The sequence below is a fragment of the Chaetura pelagica genome, unplaced genomic scaffold (assembly GCF_000747805.2).
Source record: "Chaetura pelagica isolate M959 unplaced genomic scaffold, ChaPel_1.0 scaffold145, whole genome shotgun sequence".
Lineage (NCBI taxonomy): Eukaryota > Metazoa > Chordata > Aves > Apodiformes > Apodidae > Chaetura > Chaetura pelagica.
The window spans coordinates 1,777,512-1,795,001 of NW_009953332.1; the positions used below are offsets into that span (position 1 = coordinate 1,777,512).

At 37.0% G+C, this 17,490-nt stretch overlaps 1 protein-coding gene across 1 annotated transcript in view; it reads right to left on the reverse strand.

Moving 5' to 3' along the window:
* Positions 1-4,176: 4,176 nt before the first annotated feature.
* Positions 4,177-17,490, reverse strand: part of RAD23B (RAD23 homolog B (S. cerevisiae)) — a 20,527-nt gene continuing 7,213 nt past the window's right edge. Inside the window, exons 4-9 of the mRNA XM_009998155.1 lie at positions 16,680-16,735; positions 12,796-12,923; positions 8,321-8,438; positions 7,133-7,260; positions 6,439-6,615; positions 4,177-4,629 (exon numbers count right to left, since the gene is read on the reverse strand). Coding sequence (XP_009996457.1) covers positions 4,516-4,629; positions 6,439-6,615; positions 7,133-7,260; positions 8,321-8,438; positions 12,796-12,923; positions 16,680-16,735 — 721 coding nt within the window. The 3' untranslated portion in view covers positions 4,177-4,515. The remainder of the gene's footprint in view (positions 4,630-6,438; positions 6,616-7,132; positions 7,261-8,320; positions 8,439-12,795; positions 12,924-16,679; positions 16,736-17,490) is intronic.

A 17,490-nucleotide genomic window follows, 5' to 3' on the forward strand; every position in this document is an offset into this window, starting at 1 on the left:
GAAGTCTTCCTGAATTTATCAGTCCTGTTCCCAACTTCTGTATCAATCTAACTCTTGTTTATACATGCAGAGCCCCAGCAAATTTGCTCTGACTCTCCATTTGGTCCTGTCCCGCCACTCCATTCCTCTCAACCTTCAACATGCTGTGTGACTCTTTAAGGCATGCCCTTTCACAATCTCTGCCTCTTCCAGGTGCAGACTTCAACCTAACCTCCCTCCTTACAGGGGCAATCTCTATTCCAGGTGCCAGCACTTTTGTTTCACATTGCACTCAGACGACTGATCATTTTATTCAACACCTTAACTCCTGCTTCTGAAATCCTGTTCTTCCATTCTCTAACTGGAGCTGATAACACTACCTTTGCATCTTGCACACTTTTCTCCAATAGTGAAGAGAAAAAGAAAATATATGGGTAGAAAAAAATGTAGGGTAAAGACAAGGGGGTGGGGGAGAGAAGAAGGATGCTTAATCTGAATATACAATTAAAAAGATGCATCTCAGTTTACAAGACTTTGACCAATTCTACAGATACAGCCATGCAGGCACTGGAAATACATTGTCTATCTTTTCTTTGGTTGCTGCATGTCAAATGCTTCACACTGCAAGGATAGCAATGAATCCTTCCCTTGGGATAGCAAACAGCTGCCTGCTGGAATATCTGGTTACTCCTAGTCTATCACACCTAAAAACACTATGTCAGGCAAAAAGAATTCCAACGATGTTGCTCCTTGCCCTCTGCAGCACAGAGTATGTGCATTAATGTTTTGAGCCACATCAAAACAGAAAGGTACCTGTTTAATAAGCAGAAAAAACTCTGCATTCTAGGTCTCTAGGCACTGCTGCATAGGTACACAACACAAAACCTTCACTCAAGTATGATTTTTAGCCCTTGACTTTCAGCAAATGTAGATGCTGCTTTGTAAAAGTTCACTTCTTGAGGAAAATGGCAAAGCAGAGGGATGAAGTGCAGATAAGTACATTCAGGGTCTACTACTGTTTTTCCAGACTACTACTATTATTGAAGAATATGCAGGTGCCTCATACTTTCATTGCACTCTAGACAGGAAATGCCACAGATGCTAGGGTCTTTATACAATGTACTTTGATTAGAATGAAGTTAAATTGTGTGTTATAAATATTTTTTTTCTTGCCTAATATTTCTCATTATGAGGAAGGAGGAAAGATAACCAAGAAAGTGAAAGCCCTTTTTTTTTCCCCCTGCAGGTCAAATATTCTATGAGGAAATCTACATATACAGCACTGGCACCTGACAGTTACAAGACAGCAATATCAGCTACAGCCTACAGCCATAAATATCAACCCTCAGCAATGCTGTTAATTCATGTCTTTTGTGGAAATTCAATAATTATTCCCATGCACCATTTCATGATGGGTGGAATAAGCCTACTCTTCTTGATAATTTACATAAGTCTCAAACTCTTATACTTCCTGGCTTAGCTACCACATAGCTTTAGTCTCAAAATAATGTTTTTCAAAATATGTTGTGTTCAACACTTCTTTGGCATCCCAAACCAGGAAAGGAAGAAGAATTATAAAAACGTTACTGATATTCCCATGTCATTGTTTCAATTGAATTATAAAGGATATTTAAGTGCACAGACAGAGCTCGCCTTGAAATAAATAAGCAAAAAAATGTATTTGTGTTATTAATTACAGCATTCTGGATTACAATAAAACTATAGTATTAAAATGCAGCTGTATAGAAGACATAAGAAGAGACAGCTATAGAATTAACAAGTTCAGAGTAATTTTTAAATTACAAATAAAAGTGCATCATTATTAGATTTTCACTAAGCAGATATTTAGAAGTACTGCATCAAAGGCAAGGAAGGACTCCAGTACCAAAACTTAGGAAGAAATATGCTATTTTCTTAGATGCTGTTCTCAAAGTCTGGAGGAGACTGTTCCCCAAATCCCTAAAAGATGGGCAGCAAAAAAAGCTAAAAAGCTATCTGTGGTGGAAAACGAGGCACAGAATCCCTAGGTAACCTACAGAACTTGTTGAGGTCACACTTACCTTCTCAACACCATACATTCTTCCCTTCTGGCTACAACTACAAAGAGATACATGTTTCTCACTGGCAAATATGCCACTATTGAGCAACTAATAGTTTTTGCTATTATGTAACATCAGACACCTGTAGTTCATCAGGTCATATATTCACCATTCTATTGCTGAATAACAGAAGAGAATTCCTAGTAAGGCTTCAACCACAGCACCTATAAACCCTTCAGTCATTCTGCACAGAAAGTTATAAATGATCAAAAACTACTTGCATTTTTACAAAGACCAAGCTGAACAGTCTTTAATCGAAATACATTTATAATAAGTACACATTTCAGAATCAGAATTGGAGGAAGTAGACCAGAACAGCCACAGACATTTTTGCTTTACTCTCCATCCTCCTAAAGGAGGAATGGTTATTTCTCACAGCAGTTTGATCAGTTCAGAAGACGCTTACAGACTAAAAACTTTTGTCTTAGGTATTAGCTATGTAGTAAAGTACATTCAAGAAGTCCTTGTATGAATTTGGCATGTTTCAAGTACCTGGTAGCTTTTACAGGTAACAGACACTTTTTTCCTGTTAATTCAAAACCCAACTCTTACAGTCCACAAAACATGTGCCAAGACTCCAACTCTGCTGGCTGACCAGGCTATTAACATTAACTTCTCTGAAAGTAAAGTAGTATGAAAGACTTACTTCCTATTTAGTGATATCACATATCTTACTGATACATTTAGGTTGTGCTACTGATACACCTATGAAATTTTCAAATAATAAAATAGAATAATTAAAATACACAGTATCCAGAAAAACATCACAGAGGTCTCAGGATAGAAAGACAAAGTAAAAGTCTTTAATATATTTCACTATTTTGTGCAGATAATTATTTAACAAACTGCCCCAACCAATGAATAAACAAAATACAAATACAAATGTTTCAGTCTTTCTTTTCTCACACACTTGACTTGTACTTTGAGCTTAAGTAGCAGTTAAATTCACTGATACACAGCCTAAGCAGAAAAAAATTCTTCAGTTGTAATACTAAATTGTTAATATCTTTAGTGGTACAACAGATCAGTGCTGTGCCACTAATAATATTTTCTTGGTTACAGTAGAGATAAATTTTTAATCCAGGTAATTGGAGTACAACAGTAAAAACTCAAAATATCCCCAAACTGTTTTCAGGAAATATTACACATAATAGCTTTAGATTAAATCAGAATTTGTTTTCTTTTCTAGCATTGCAACGATAGGTAAAATTGTCTCGGAAAGTCAACATACATTAAATGGAAGATTGTTACATTTTATGACGATTAAACAAAATAAATGACAAGTAGGTACCTAGAAGTAAGATTCAAAACTCTACAAGCAGAGCTTATTTGCAATAGAAAGGTTTAAGTGCACATTTTTTCGTTTAGAATAACTTGACTGATTGCTTGATATCTCAAGTTACCAACTTGTTTTCTTCCTTAAGTAAATAAATCTAGAAAGGTTCTTAATGAATAGAAGCAGCTGGATCATTACAATATACTCAAGAGCAACAGAATACCAGTGTCTTCAGATGATTAAAGCTGTGTTATAAAAGCTAGTTTAACAAAGGTAGGAAGGTGAAATTTCACTTGCTAAAGTCACTTTGCAGCAGACAAAAAAATGAAGCTTGCATTTTGTTTGCTGGCAAAAAAAAGAAAATTCAACTCACAAGAGTACATTAAAAAAACCAAACATGCAATCTATTGCTTTCAAAAGTTTTACTGCAACATAACATTGATGTGAACAGTAATTAGATATCTAACATTTTTCCCCAAAAGAGATGTAAACAAGATAATAATTTTACCTTTATGTATATAGCTTCTGAGATAATTTGGGGGGTTAAGGGAGGAGGTGGTTTTTCTCAATGATCAAGAGTTTTAGTCGAAATGCATTTTCATTTGGAAAAAAGCAGCCAACTTTGCTTCAACCCAGCATTAAACAAAATACTGTGCTTGCTTTAACACATCTGAAAAAGCAAAATAACTACCCATATTTTGGCATTAATGTTTGAATTTGCTCAGACCTTTTAGGTTTCACACAGCTGCTATCCAGTGTTGCCATAAGATACAAATTGTAGAATCTAAGTAGCACAGGCTACTTCCAACACCAATACTAAGCAGAGAGGAAGATGAAGCAGAGCATTATACTGTAATTCTGGAACTAGGACAGTAAGAGTGAAAACCTAGAAGAAGTTAACCTACAGTATACAGAAGGAACTATCTGCAGAAGCTGATTTTGGTTGTATAATATTTTACACTGTGTGATTTTCTGCATCTGCTAATTTAAAGCAGACATACTTGCTGCTTTCTTTGCTTTGTTTGTTATATTCTCTTCTTGCTCCCTCCCCATATGACCATACAGCAAATATCATGAATATAAGCCCAATTATCCCAGACAATCCAGTGAACAAAGTTAGTGTAATGCACTGGTGTGAGGTGTGAAATTACAAAAATTTTTTCAATCTTCATCCAAGTTCTGTTGTAGAAGAAAGTTGGCAGCCAAGTTCTCATTCTTCTCACAAGCAAAATACGCCTGTATCACAAGTCCTTCAGGAAATCCTAATGCCTTTAACTGAAGAAAAGAAACACATTTAGGAGGTACACATTGTATACTAAGCTTCTTTGTATGTCTAGTATCTTGAGTCGCCACTTAGGCATTTACTGCCTTCCTGAAACCAACATTGCTGCCTAGCTCAATACAGCTTTTAGTGAGCAAAGAATAAGAAGGTGTTGCCTGTGTCTCTAGAAAACCAAATTCTCACTTCAGAAAGTGATTAGCATTAGTCTAATGAGGCATCATAAACCATACCACTTTTCTTTCACTGCTATAGTAAGTCACTATAACGGACTTGGTTCAGTGAAGTCAGGAAGTAACAGCACACTGTACTGCTGCAGAAAAAAACTTAAAATTATACCTTTTTAAAAACTATTAATTATAAAAAGCTCAGGATTTTTAACAAAAGTTGCCTGGGGCAAAAGTTCCCAGCCAATGATCACTAGTAGGTAACCCAACACATCACATTAAGCCATACTTTCAAAGTTTCAACTGGACTTTCACTTTTTAAAACTACACGTTGCAGCCACAGAAAGTAAGTTGGGACCAATTTGTTTCTCAAAAGTCAAGGAATTAATGTTTGGGACACAATGGCAACAGAGGATGAGAATACTAGAGAAAAGCTTATTACTGTAGCCAAGAAAAATTAGTTTAGCCTGCAATTAAAGACATTCAGGAAACCAAGCCTTGCTTCAGCTAAGGGGAAGTACATAGAACCATTTGGAGGTTTTCTTAAAATCCTAACAGCACTTCAAAGGCATTTTACATACAGGGCAGATCAAATCTCTGTGAGAAACAACATCCTATTACCCCTTAACAACCATTCTTAGATTTGATTTTATGCTTACAAACAGCATGAATGTGTCAGCTGTAATACTAAGACACCGAAATTTTGAGGTGTGTCATTCATGGAAAGGGAAATAAGCATATAGGTCTCTTTGCTGGAAGAGTCCACAGAGGTAATGCTCTACTCCATAAAATGTTTTTAACAGGAAGTGCAGCAGTCTAGAGAGAATGATCTGTAAAGACATACATGGGCAACATTTTTACTAGACTAATCTTGTTGTCTATTTCCTTGAGATCTAGTGAATTGACACCTGTAATAAAATTGTTCTGTTCTGATGATCCTTACAAAACCACCTGCTTTGCCAGTCGAAAAACAGTCTTTGGTATACAAAACCACTACCACCGTATGACACAAGTCTCTGCAACTTGCTCTAAGAAAAATGTCAGAGGTACTGCCATCTACTTATATCTATATTTAGTCCATTTTACACACACTATTTATGAATGTAGTAAGCCACCTGAAGTGTATTTTTATAAACACATTTACTTGTATTTTTAGAAAGCTATAATTAACTAATTCTCATGGATACACAAGGAACTGGGTTAAGTGGCACCTTCCAACTAATCTACTTAACTACGAGAGCTCTTACTATCCAAGTACTTTGCAAAGAGCATTTATACTGACACACCTTTGTATCCAGAAACATAGCACACCATGATCTATAACAGTAATGTCTGAGGCTTTTGTAAAAGGAATTACTGCCTGAGGGAAATGCATCAGTTATAACAGATGGTCTCTGATGACTTAAAAAGCTCTTCTAAGATAGATTCAAGAGATTTTAAACTCAATAGCCATAAAACAAGAAAAAATGTGATTTGAAACAAGACTGCAACAGCCATGAAACATCAAGCGTGAATATCTAAAGTAATTCAAAAGTACTGAGCATAAACAACGTTTAAGTTAAGGCCTGTCTGAAGCATGCACCAGAGTCAACATTATACAAGAACAGCCAAGCAACATTTCAAAGAAGAAAGGCTCACCCTTTCTATAGCTTCTTTTTCCTGAGGTGTTACTTGAATGTAGTTCATATGACCATTTCCAGCTTCTGCTACTCCTCCAGTGCTGACACCATCATCACTGCCACTGAAACCTTGGCGGGACTCCAGAACTGGCTCATTCAGCATATGAATAAAATGTTCCTGGTGCTGGCTTATTTGCTGTGATACATGGGAGATTTAAAAAATAAATATATTTTAAAAAAACACATTTAAGCCTGCCGACAGGCAAATAAAAATGTTTGTTTTTAGTGAATTATTGGTCAGAAGAATCTGTAAGAAGTGTGCATAGAAAAATTATTAGATCTAACCATGGAAATGCAATTGCATGTTTATTATGTTCATGTTGTAGTGACCCCTCCCTGATGGCCTTTGCATCTTTTATTGACTCAGATTAATTTATAATGTAATAAAAATGTTTTGTAGAGCAACAACTGTATGTGGCATTGGTGGATATGGTTTATGGGAGAACTTTGTAGAGTAAGGATGATGGTTGGACTGGGTGATCCCAAGGGTCTTCTCCAATCTGAATGGTTCTGTGATTCTGTGAACTGCTGAAAAGCCAACAATAGAATGTTTTAACTGCTGTTAATACAGTATTCCAGTTAACATTGAGATATCCCTTTCTTGTAAAGCAGAAACAAAATTAGCAGCATTATTTTGTTGTTTTAAGATGCACCTGTAGTAGTTGAGGGTTTTCTCGTCCAATCTGCTGTAGCAATGCTGGTAACAGAGAAGGATTTTGCTGAATAATTTGTCTCATCTGCTGGAACTGAGGCTGATTTCGTAGAAACTCAAGTGGATGTCCTGAAAATCAATGAGATAACATGCTTTTTATGAAGTTACCAAGACTTCTATTAGAATTCTTATTAAAATACATACCATGTAAGTGTACATAGAAACAGGACATGGAAGTGGACAATCGACCCCTCACTGAAGAACAGAAGAGCATGCTTCCTCACAGTAACTTACTCTAGCTTTAAGTAAAAATTATTTATACTAAGGCTAAACAATGGATTTTCTTGTCACCTAGCCTTCTCTTAAGAGCAAACACCCTTCTGTTCTTGATCTCCAGCACATCTCTTTATGTCTCATCTCCAAGTAATCTTTGGAGACACCTACTCAGCCTACTGTCTTGTCACTTTGTCTACAACAGTTTTCCACCTTCTGCAACAGGTCAGTTCTGTCCTTCAGTGATTCTTGCCTTCCCATATATCCCATGCTGTTAGATACTGCCTTGAATGCAGCAATGTCAAAAGTGCTTACACCTTGAACACCATCTCTGCCACAGCCTGTGACAGACTTTTCTGACTCCTTGATTATGCTCCTTTCATATATTTATTTCTCTTTAAGACAGAGTTCTCTTCAGCAGGCACTAACAACTCTGTCCACGTGCTGAACTGCTGCCTGTGGAGTCCTAGGTTATGGATAGGTTTCTCAGGTGCTGCACCTCCTGCCGTTACTGCAAGTTTCTCCCTTGAAATTCCAACTTCCAAGCAGTAAATGCTTTAATATAGTCACAGTCAACAGTGCACAGTTAGCCACACATGTAGAAGTCAGAAGTTAAGTGAGAGAAAACACAACACCCTCCACAAATGTGATCTTACATTTAAGTCCAGAATACTGATTCAAAGAAATTGGGCGGGATCACAGCATTTTTTGAAACTTCATGCTTTACTCCAGACTTATCTATATATAACAAGCTATTTTTTCCAAGCAAGTACCATACTTACAGAATTTCCATGTTGCAGCTTTTATCCAATTCACTTTGATCCATTCACAAACTCTAGGAACTTAAAATTCACTGAAGCAGAGGATGCTTAAATGTGTGAATTTATCACATCCTCTCAAATATAATCTTTCTCACCTCCTAATGAACTAGTAGTTGTAGGTACAGTTGCTGCTGCTGCTCCTGAAGACTGAGAGGTACCAACACTTGCTGCTTGAGGGGGTTCAGCCACAGCCTGGTTATCTCCCGGTATACCCTAAAGTGACAGTTCACATAATTACCTACAGAATGCTAAAAGATACTTGTTTTAGCACACATATTTGTCAGTTTTCAGAATGCTTGTCAGACCATTAATGGTTTAACTGCAAATACGAGGCAAGATGCTGTGATAGGTATGCACTTCAACTGGAAGAGAATACTGTGAAAAGTGCCATTTATTTTTCTTACAAGAAAATGTATCTGTTTAAAATGCACCCTACTCCATAAACAAATACATGCTTAGAATCATGGTCAAATATATTTGATGCAAGTGAAAAAGTTAAACTAGGTATCATGTTACAGTATTTCACAGTGTTAATAATAAGTAATAAAGTTACACTATAGCAGCCGAATGCAGCACACAATGCTGAGAGAGAGATTACAGATGCCATACAATCTGGAAAGATAATAAGAAGAGATATAGGAACATGGCTCTTTGGACCTCTTTCCTCAAAGCAACAGTGTGACAACTGTCATTTACTGTATCTTAAGTGTGGAAGGACCTGTATGTTACCAAATTTTACCAGTTAAGAAAACAGTTAACTTTCATTTTGCTTATTTTCCGTGTGCAAGCAATTTTATTTAGGAACTAATTGCTCTGGGGATGAAACTGAGATATCTAAAGGAAGAGTAAAAGTAAGTAAGACCTTACTTTATTACCTTTCTCCTGTGTGGGAATGCTTCAAATTTCCCACCCTAACCATGCTTTCCTCTCTGTTACTCTCTGTTCCTGCAGCACATCCTCCTCCCCAACACCTAGAAACGTAGGCAGCCTGGCACTGGTCTGACACCAAGAAAAATTCCTGTATGACTACAAGCCCTGGCAGTACAAGCAAGGGAAGTTGCCCGATAGGAACCCAAAAGAGGCTGACTTCACAGAGCAGTAAATCTGAAACACAGTTGTAGTGGGTGGAGCAATGTTAAACCCAACCCCAAAGGGGAAACACTCTACTAGATCCTCTATCTCACAACACTCAAATTACTAGGGCATCACAATATTCATATTTTCTAGTCTTTCTGCCTACTCAATTGAGTTAAGTCTGAGAAGGCAGAAGCACTGGTATGACTGAATATATTTCACCTGCCTCAAATGAAGGAGGCACCCATCATTTTGGGAACCACAAAACATAAGGAACAGGGTGGGTGGAAATAACTACAGAACTTCAGAGTAACCAGACAAAGAACATGTTTGGCAAGCCTACCACAGAAGTCACTGGTAGGTAACGTAGATTAAAAATCCTTCTGTAACATGATCTTCACACGATATGTTCATCACTACAGCTGAACAAAGAGGACAAATGCACACCTAATAAAAAGGCTACATCTACAAATGGAGAACCAGACAGTGCTCCAGGCAAAACTCTGCCTTATCTGCAAGATAAGAAGCACATCAAGACATAAATCACCTAATCTGCAAGTCCACCTTTAAGCCATTCAGAGGAACAAATATAAGTTTTCCCTGTCACACATTTCATTACCATTACTTGGCTTGGTCAGCTTGCTACATACACATCACTCTGTCCACAGAGGGGAGAAAAAATTCCATTCATAACATAACACTGAGGTAACTTCCTCTTATCAGTGCCTTACAGAACACTGCTTAAATAATGTAGGAACTCGGGTTAATCTTGGTTAATCTCAACTACTGGCTGAGTTCACCTATTTGCAGGTATATGTTGTCATTGCAATCTGTGCCCAGATGGAACAGCACATGTTTGCAAACCCTAAGTTTGCACTTGCATGGAAGAAGCACAGAGATTCGTCCAACCAAATTAACTTAGAGATGACTTGTCATCTTGAACATTACCTTAGCTCTTAAATACAAGCTTGAAGTATTACTCTCCAAATAACCAACTGTAATCAAGAGAGACTACCAAGATGTACTTTGTTCATACAGTTACCCAACAGAATAAAGCATGATATCAACTCACATACAATTAATTTTGAATGTAAACATTGCTTGGACAGCAAAAAAAAGACATTTTTGCCTCATGGTGGATTAAACAATTGTTTACTGTTTAATGACTACCAGAGCAGCTTTTAGCTGACACTGTACTCCACAGAGGAATAATCAAATTAGGCTCAGCCCAAGGAATATAGATTTAGAACAGAACAGTTCCAGCTGAAAGGGACCTACAGTGATCAATCTAATCCACCTGCCTGACCACTCCAGGACTGACCAAAAGTTACTAAGATCATTGTCCGAATGCTTCTTAAATACTGACAGGCATAAGGCATCATCAACTGCCTCTCTAGGGAGTTTGTTCAGTGTTTCACCACCTTCTTGGTAAAGAAACACTTCCAAGAAATTTCCAAATTAATAGTCTGGTTTTTGGAAGAAAGACAGGACTGCTTCCCAATTAAGGGATAAGGAAGCCTTGGGTCAAACCCAAATATTAATCTAAATGTCTTCAAAGATGAGCCTGGGCATAGAAAGAGACACAGTCTCTTTTGGAATCAAGAGCTCCTCGCACAACCACAGTTCAAGAACATAGGATTATACATAGGTCCTCAGCCAAGAGGCATTGAAAAATGAACAGTTTGTTATCTGAACCATGGACAAGTTGAATCTTCAGGGCTCATTTAAGGAAAAGTTATGCTTTAAGTGTAGATACTCTCTTAACATTTTCTTTCCAACACTTTACAGCTACCTTTGGTGCGCTGATTCTTGAGAGTAGGACAGTGGCATACACTGACAGCTCTCAACACCCCAATCCTACTTTGCAGATGATATGAAAGTTAACACTGATGACAGTTTGGAGTTAGATAGAGGGTTAAAGAGCAGTGTCATCAAAGGACCAGTATTAACTACAGAGAAGCTTTTTTGATGCAGCAGGATGGTAAGGAAAATGTTTAGGCCCCAGCAGATCAAGAATCATTAGAAAGACTATTTGGAGCAACACTATTCTTCTTGAAGGAAAACAAGTCTGCCAGCTAATTTGGCAAGACTGTTCCTCCCCACTCCCTTTTCCCAGAAGGAAGAAAAGAACAAAGATAGTCTCAGTAAAGGTTAACATGAAATAGATAGAGACCAGCTTATATAACGGAAGGACCCATTTTAAACAGCAAATTGACTGAAGGAGTAGAAATTAACTGCTCAGACAAAGTAAAATAATCTATTTGTCAGATATGCCACATGTTGAACTCCCTTGTAGAGATGCTTTACTTCTATTGAGGGCTCCCTGAACAGAAATAAGCTAAAGAAGGGAAATACCAGACTGAGTGTACAAGCACTGCATGCTGTACATCACTGGCACATGCACAGGAAGTTCAACAGGGGAGACACTGGATTGATGGTATATGTACAGGCTAAATGCAGAGTACAATCAGCATTTTTAAGGCATGAAATACAAATGTTTGAGATTCCAGACAACTGAGATTCTAGATCTATGGTAGACAGATAGGAGGTACTGCATTCGCCTTTAGGGCAAGGCAGTAAATACTTATGACCTTATGCTGGTCTCATACTAGATGAAATCTGAACTTCTCCAATCGATGTACTCAAAAGATTTGTTACCTGTTTAAAAACTGCAGGCTACAAAGTCTTGAGATCATTGATGTAAATGGCAAGCCCACCAGCAACTTGTAACTACTGGGGAAAAACTTGACTAAAAAAAGGTAAATTTTATAACTGGAGGTAAAGATACCAGTTTTCTTAACAATGTATTGGAAATTCAATCTGCTGATTTTGAAAGGACTGGCTCAAGATTTATAGTTTCAAGATTTTTTAAAAAGTTTGTATTTGGAACAAGGCAAAGCCCCATCAGGGAAAAAACTGTATGCTAGAGTGAAAGCTAAATGTACCATAAATACTGATTAAACAACAAGCTCCCAGACCGACTGTCTGGTGGCTACATTTCACCTGCCAAATTAAGGTATAAAATGAAAAGGAATCCAAAAAGCCCCTAGAACAACTCACAAGATTTACCTTACAGTGAAGCCACATTTCTACTTCCTCTGATGCCAATGAAGAGAGAAACTGTTTCTTCTCCAGAATATTGCTTAAATTAAAACACAAGTAATTCCTTGAGCCAGCCATCGGCAGTTAAAACTACCACTGTAACTGGACACATTTTACATACATATGCATACAAATCAACAAAGAATAAAAGCAAAGAAGTGACAGAGGTAGTTAGGAATGACTTCAGTATTTTCTGTAACATATTATACCCTCAAAATCTGAATCTCATCCTTCCAGATGTTTTGCTTAGAGGTGGTATTCCTCATTAATATGTACTACTGTCACAGATCGGATAATATTCAAAATAACAAGCAAATCAAAGTTAAAATTATTCTTTACTGAGGACAAAATTAAAAGTGAAAGGACAAGAGCACACATAAAACAAACTGCTCACCATTAAAAGGTATTCCACTGCTCGGTCAGGATTGTTGAAGCTGGCTCTCAGTGCCGCAATTACTTGCTCTCGTTCATAGCCCATTGACATGATCTCAGTCACCATGTTCTCATAGGATTGACCTGTCACTAGAAGTAACATGACCACCATTTTAAGGGAATAAGGGGGAAAAAAACAGCACAAAAATGTGTCAATGGATAAATGTAATTTCTACTCATTGAAAAGAACAGCTCATATTAAACTTGCCCTGGTTCTCTTGCTTTACTTCCAAATATATTCTGGTGGTTTAACTGTGCAACTGATTGAAGTACTAGAGACTAATGAACACACCGCAAACTTCAGCTGAAAAAGAAGTAGCACTTGTGATACTCCTGTACTTTTACTTGAAATAATACTCCCTCTCTATACTTTCACCTAAGGTCAGGGGCATTCTCACAATATTAAACTCCTGATTTAATCAAGAAGTGTCTCCTGCACTCTAAGTTTGGAAATTAAACTTTCTAGGCAAAAATCATGCTGTCAAACTGATGGCCATTAAGATTCTTCCAAATTAAGACTTCACACTGTGCTACAATTATATATATGACAAACAGCGATGACCAAGTTACAACTGTGCATCGCTCCATGATGGTGATGATGATCAAATGAACATCAGGCAGGACTTAGTTATATCTAGGGCAATAATTGAAGACCTCAATGAGTATTCAGGAGAACAAGTTCGCTTATTTAATTCATGCATATTTGACTAGACATCCACCACATCTCATCTCCCACCTCTTACCATGCAAGTGTACTAAACTGTCCCTTACCTGCAGCCACCAAGACAAAAAGGTCCACACACACTATATGGAGCAGCTTAAGGAATATTGATCACTACGCTAACAGTACTGTAGGAAAAATTATTCTCTCTTTTCATAATCCATTTTATTTCTCTTCCTTTAAAGCAGACAGCAGGTTTAACAATTAAAAAAATATTCTATTATAAAAACTGTAATGCATCAACATCTCAACAAAGGCATTAAAATACCATTTCCTTCCTTGAATAAAGATATTTCTGATCTCTGTAGAATCCTACTACTGATTCTGTGATACTAGCAAGTTAGTGGCAGAAGAGTTAAATAATTAACAGTCATCATAAACATTTCTAAACATTAACATTAAACATCAACATTTTTAAAAAGTAGAGAATACAAATACTGCTAGAGCTACTCTGATAAGTAAGTCACAAGTATAAATAAAGTCACAAAATAAATAAATAAAGTTTTAATCCCTAAGAGAGAAAGTGTTTAACTCAAGCCAACATTAACACAATCACGTTGCTCAATTTTTAAAGAATCCTTCCAAATAATCAGTGGATGTATAACTGAGAACAATATACTCAAGAATAAACAATAAAACATCCTTAGTGCAAGGGTACTTGTGCATTACCTAGGAACAATTAATGGATTTACTACTCTTGACTGATTTTAGTATTTAGTGTTCAGACTTCAAAATAATAGTGCCAACCTGAGTTGAAGGAATGGTCAGTTCATGTCTGACCAATTATTTTACATCTAGTTTAATTTTTTCAATGATAAAAAAAAAATCACCTCCGTTTTGCTCTAAATACACATATTTCTGTACATATCTTCAGAGAAGCAAAAAAACCAAGCCAACAATTGTGTCAACACAGTGATTTTGATTAACTTACTGCTCCATGGCCTTTCTTTCACAGCATTACTTTACCCTTACCATTGCTAACAAACTAATCAAAGTAAACAGAAAACAGAACACCTTGTGATCTAATTAGTTAATTCTTAAACATTTCTGTACTACTCTTTCAATATAAGTTAGGTAGAGACTAGAATAGAATAAGAGATTTGGTACAGAAAAAAAAAGAAGCAAAAAGGCTGACTTGCTCTGGACAGACTGCTTCAGAAGCCATAATTAAAAGCCAAAGAAGGAAACAGAACTACAGCAAATTTAGGCACATGTACTCCATATATATTCTACTTACACAAGTGATGCAAAAGGAAGCCCAAGAATAATAATAAATGAATTGCACACCAGCAATTTTGTTATGTAGTCAGGCCTGTCTCTACATAGTGATACTTGCAGTGTTTCAGAGGTCAATGCAAAACTGATTCTGCTCTTTGCTTTTGTATTTCAAGTAACTTTCTATAGTTGGATTAACTTTCAAATCCACTTGATCACACTCCCCACAATAAATGTTGTCTAGAAAAATTCTCGCCCTAAAGAAAGCTTAGGCTCTTCAGTGAAAGACTTCATTACACATGAACTGCATGTACCACACAAAGCCACATCAGTTTTCAGGCAATGCATCTAACTGAAAACAAAAGCAATTCAGTAGAAACCAATCCTTGTCTTTGAAGAGAAGTTAATAATCTACAGACAATGTAATTGAGAAGACAAGGTTAAGAACTTGCATAGGACCCTTACTTAGGATGCAAAAACACACTATATGAATTTGTGCAAGCAAATTACTTTCAAGACAGTTTCTAAAAAAGAACCAGAGTTCATGCCTATTGCATTTGAAAATTTTCTGGCATATAGCCCTTACAGGATGGTTATCCAGGAAATTACACTCAATGTCTGTTATTTCCAAACTGTTAGGGACATGTGGGTTTACTGTATCAGGTAACAACCAAAGAGCTTAGATATAAAATGGATAGTGAGGTGATGCTCTCCTGCTACATGGAAAGGAGAATTTTTATTTATTTTCTTTTTCAATTCTGAACATAACTGAATCAAGACCATCAGCTTAATTAAACTTTTTGGTCACTATTGTTAACATGAGTATTTTTGATGGCCACATCTCAGCACAAAGGTATAGCAAATAGTTAATGAAGTCTGCAGCAACTTTGGTAGCAGCAGTCACTTAAAAAAATGCAACAGAACTCTACTGGTTGTCTCCTACATCATCTATTAGATATTTCAGTCAAATATTTCTTCAGCCTAAATCAGTATGCCTTAAGACCTAAGCTGCAGTCAGACAGACTAAACGTGGTGGCTACCAACTACTGCTCCTGAATCATCATGAGCCGCTTAATCACAACACCTGCCCCAAATACATCCACATAGCCCTACACAAAAATGTAAGCAAAACTCTGGAATTGGTTTAACTTTTTGTACCAAGTTGTATCTTAACATTTATAGATATAACAGAATAAAAAACCCACCGCTCCCTTGCTTCTGTGCCTTAATTTGCTACACTCTAAAAATAAATTAAAAAAAAAACCAAACAACTCAAAAAAATTGAAGTAGGAGACTTGTGGGTTTACCAAGTAACTTCGCAGCTACCATAATCTGCATGAATGCAGGGCACAACTTTCCACTGTTTTACCCTGTTCATTCCACTTTGAAACAAAGACATTTACACTGTTAAAAGAAAAGTACATTGACTGTAAGTATATGGAGGTATTCACTCCTCAACCCAGAGAGCAGCAGATTTGGTGAATTTATCTAATCTAAATGTGTCAAAAGACAGTACTATAAAGGCTGGAACAAGAGAATAGTAACAGTAGTAATTTTATCAGACCTGCACACTGGGAAGTAAAGGTGGAAAGCATATACATATTCATGTCCAGTCTTCTATTCAAGGCACTTCAAACTGAATAGCACAGAAGAGAAATTAAGGCAAACGGGGAAAAAAAAACAGGAGTAAGAATCTTCCTTTTACACAACAAAAAATTATGAAGTGAAATATTCTTCAGTAAAGAAGTTATTGATGCTGGTTCTAAGATACCATCTATCAGGTCTTAGAGAAGAGTACTGTGATCATAACTTTAACAATGACAGATAAAGAGAATGTCAACATCTGCTAATCCGTCATTTGTTTCTGCTGCACCAAAAGAATGTCTACATTAAAAAAACACTCCACTTACCAAGTGCACTTATAGCATCCTCAAAAAGATTTGATCGAGATGTATCACCTGTTGTACTGTAAGATGAAGACAAGTGCAATGGTAATTACAAAACTTTGGAAACTTCCTGTTTTCTTAAAAAAGCAGCAGCAGCTGTAACTCTAATAGCCCATTTTGTTTCTAAAAAAACAAAGCCCTCCAAAGAGTTCTCTTGGTCTTATATGAGACCAGATTTTACAAACTTTAAATACTATAATTTTTAATACTTAAAGGTCAACCTCCCCCCCTACCCTCCAATAGTTGGCAGTTGCCCATCTGCTCAGGGTGGTCATCTGCTTGTTAAAATGCTTTAAAGGGTGGGAGAACAAGTTGGATCAAAAGCACACAGCAGTCTCACTAACTGCTTCCCCATAATCTACAGTTTGACCTCAATGAGGACTCATGGAGGCAAGCACTAAAATCTTGGTATCCTAGTTTCCTAGGAATGTTAATTGCTAACATTTGTAATCACTCCATCTCCAGTAAAGAAAGCTGTTAAATTACATTATTAAGGGCTTACCTCCATGAACACCAAGGAACAGAGGCACAAGACCCGGCAGAGGAACCCCAGTTAACTCAGTCAGAGCCAAAGGTACCCCTTTGCAGCTCCTTCCAGGGCAGCAACTTAAATCACAAGCCCCTCAGTCTCTGGGTGACAGCCCTGACAGGCCAACAGGGGTTGCTCTCCAGGTCTCTTTACAGATCAAGGCTATTCCTGCCTACAGGGTGGTATGACTCACTGCAGGGTGCCAGGAAAAGCTGTTTCAGGATTGTGCAAGACTTATTACAGGAT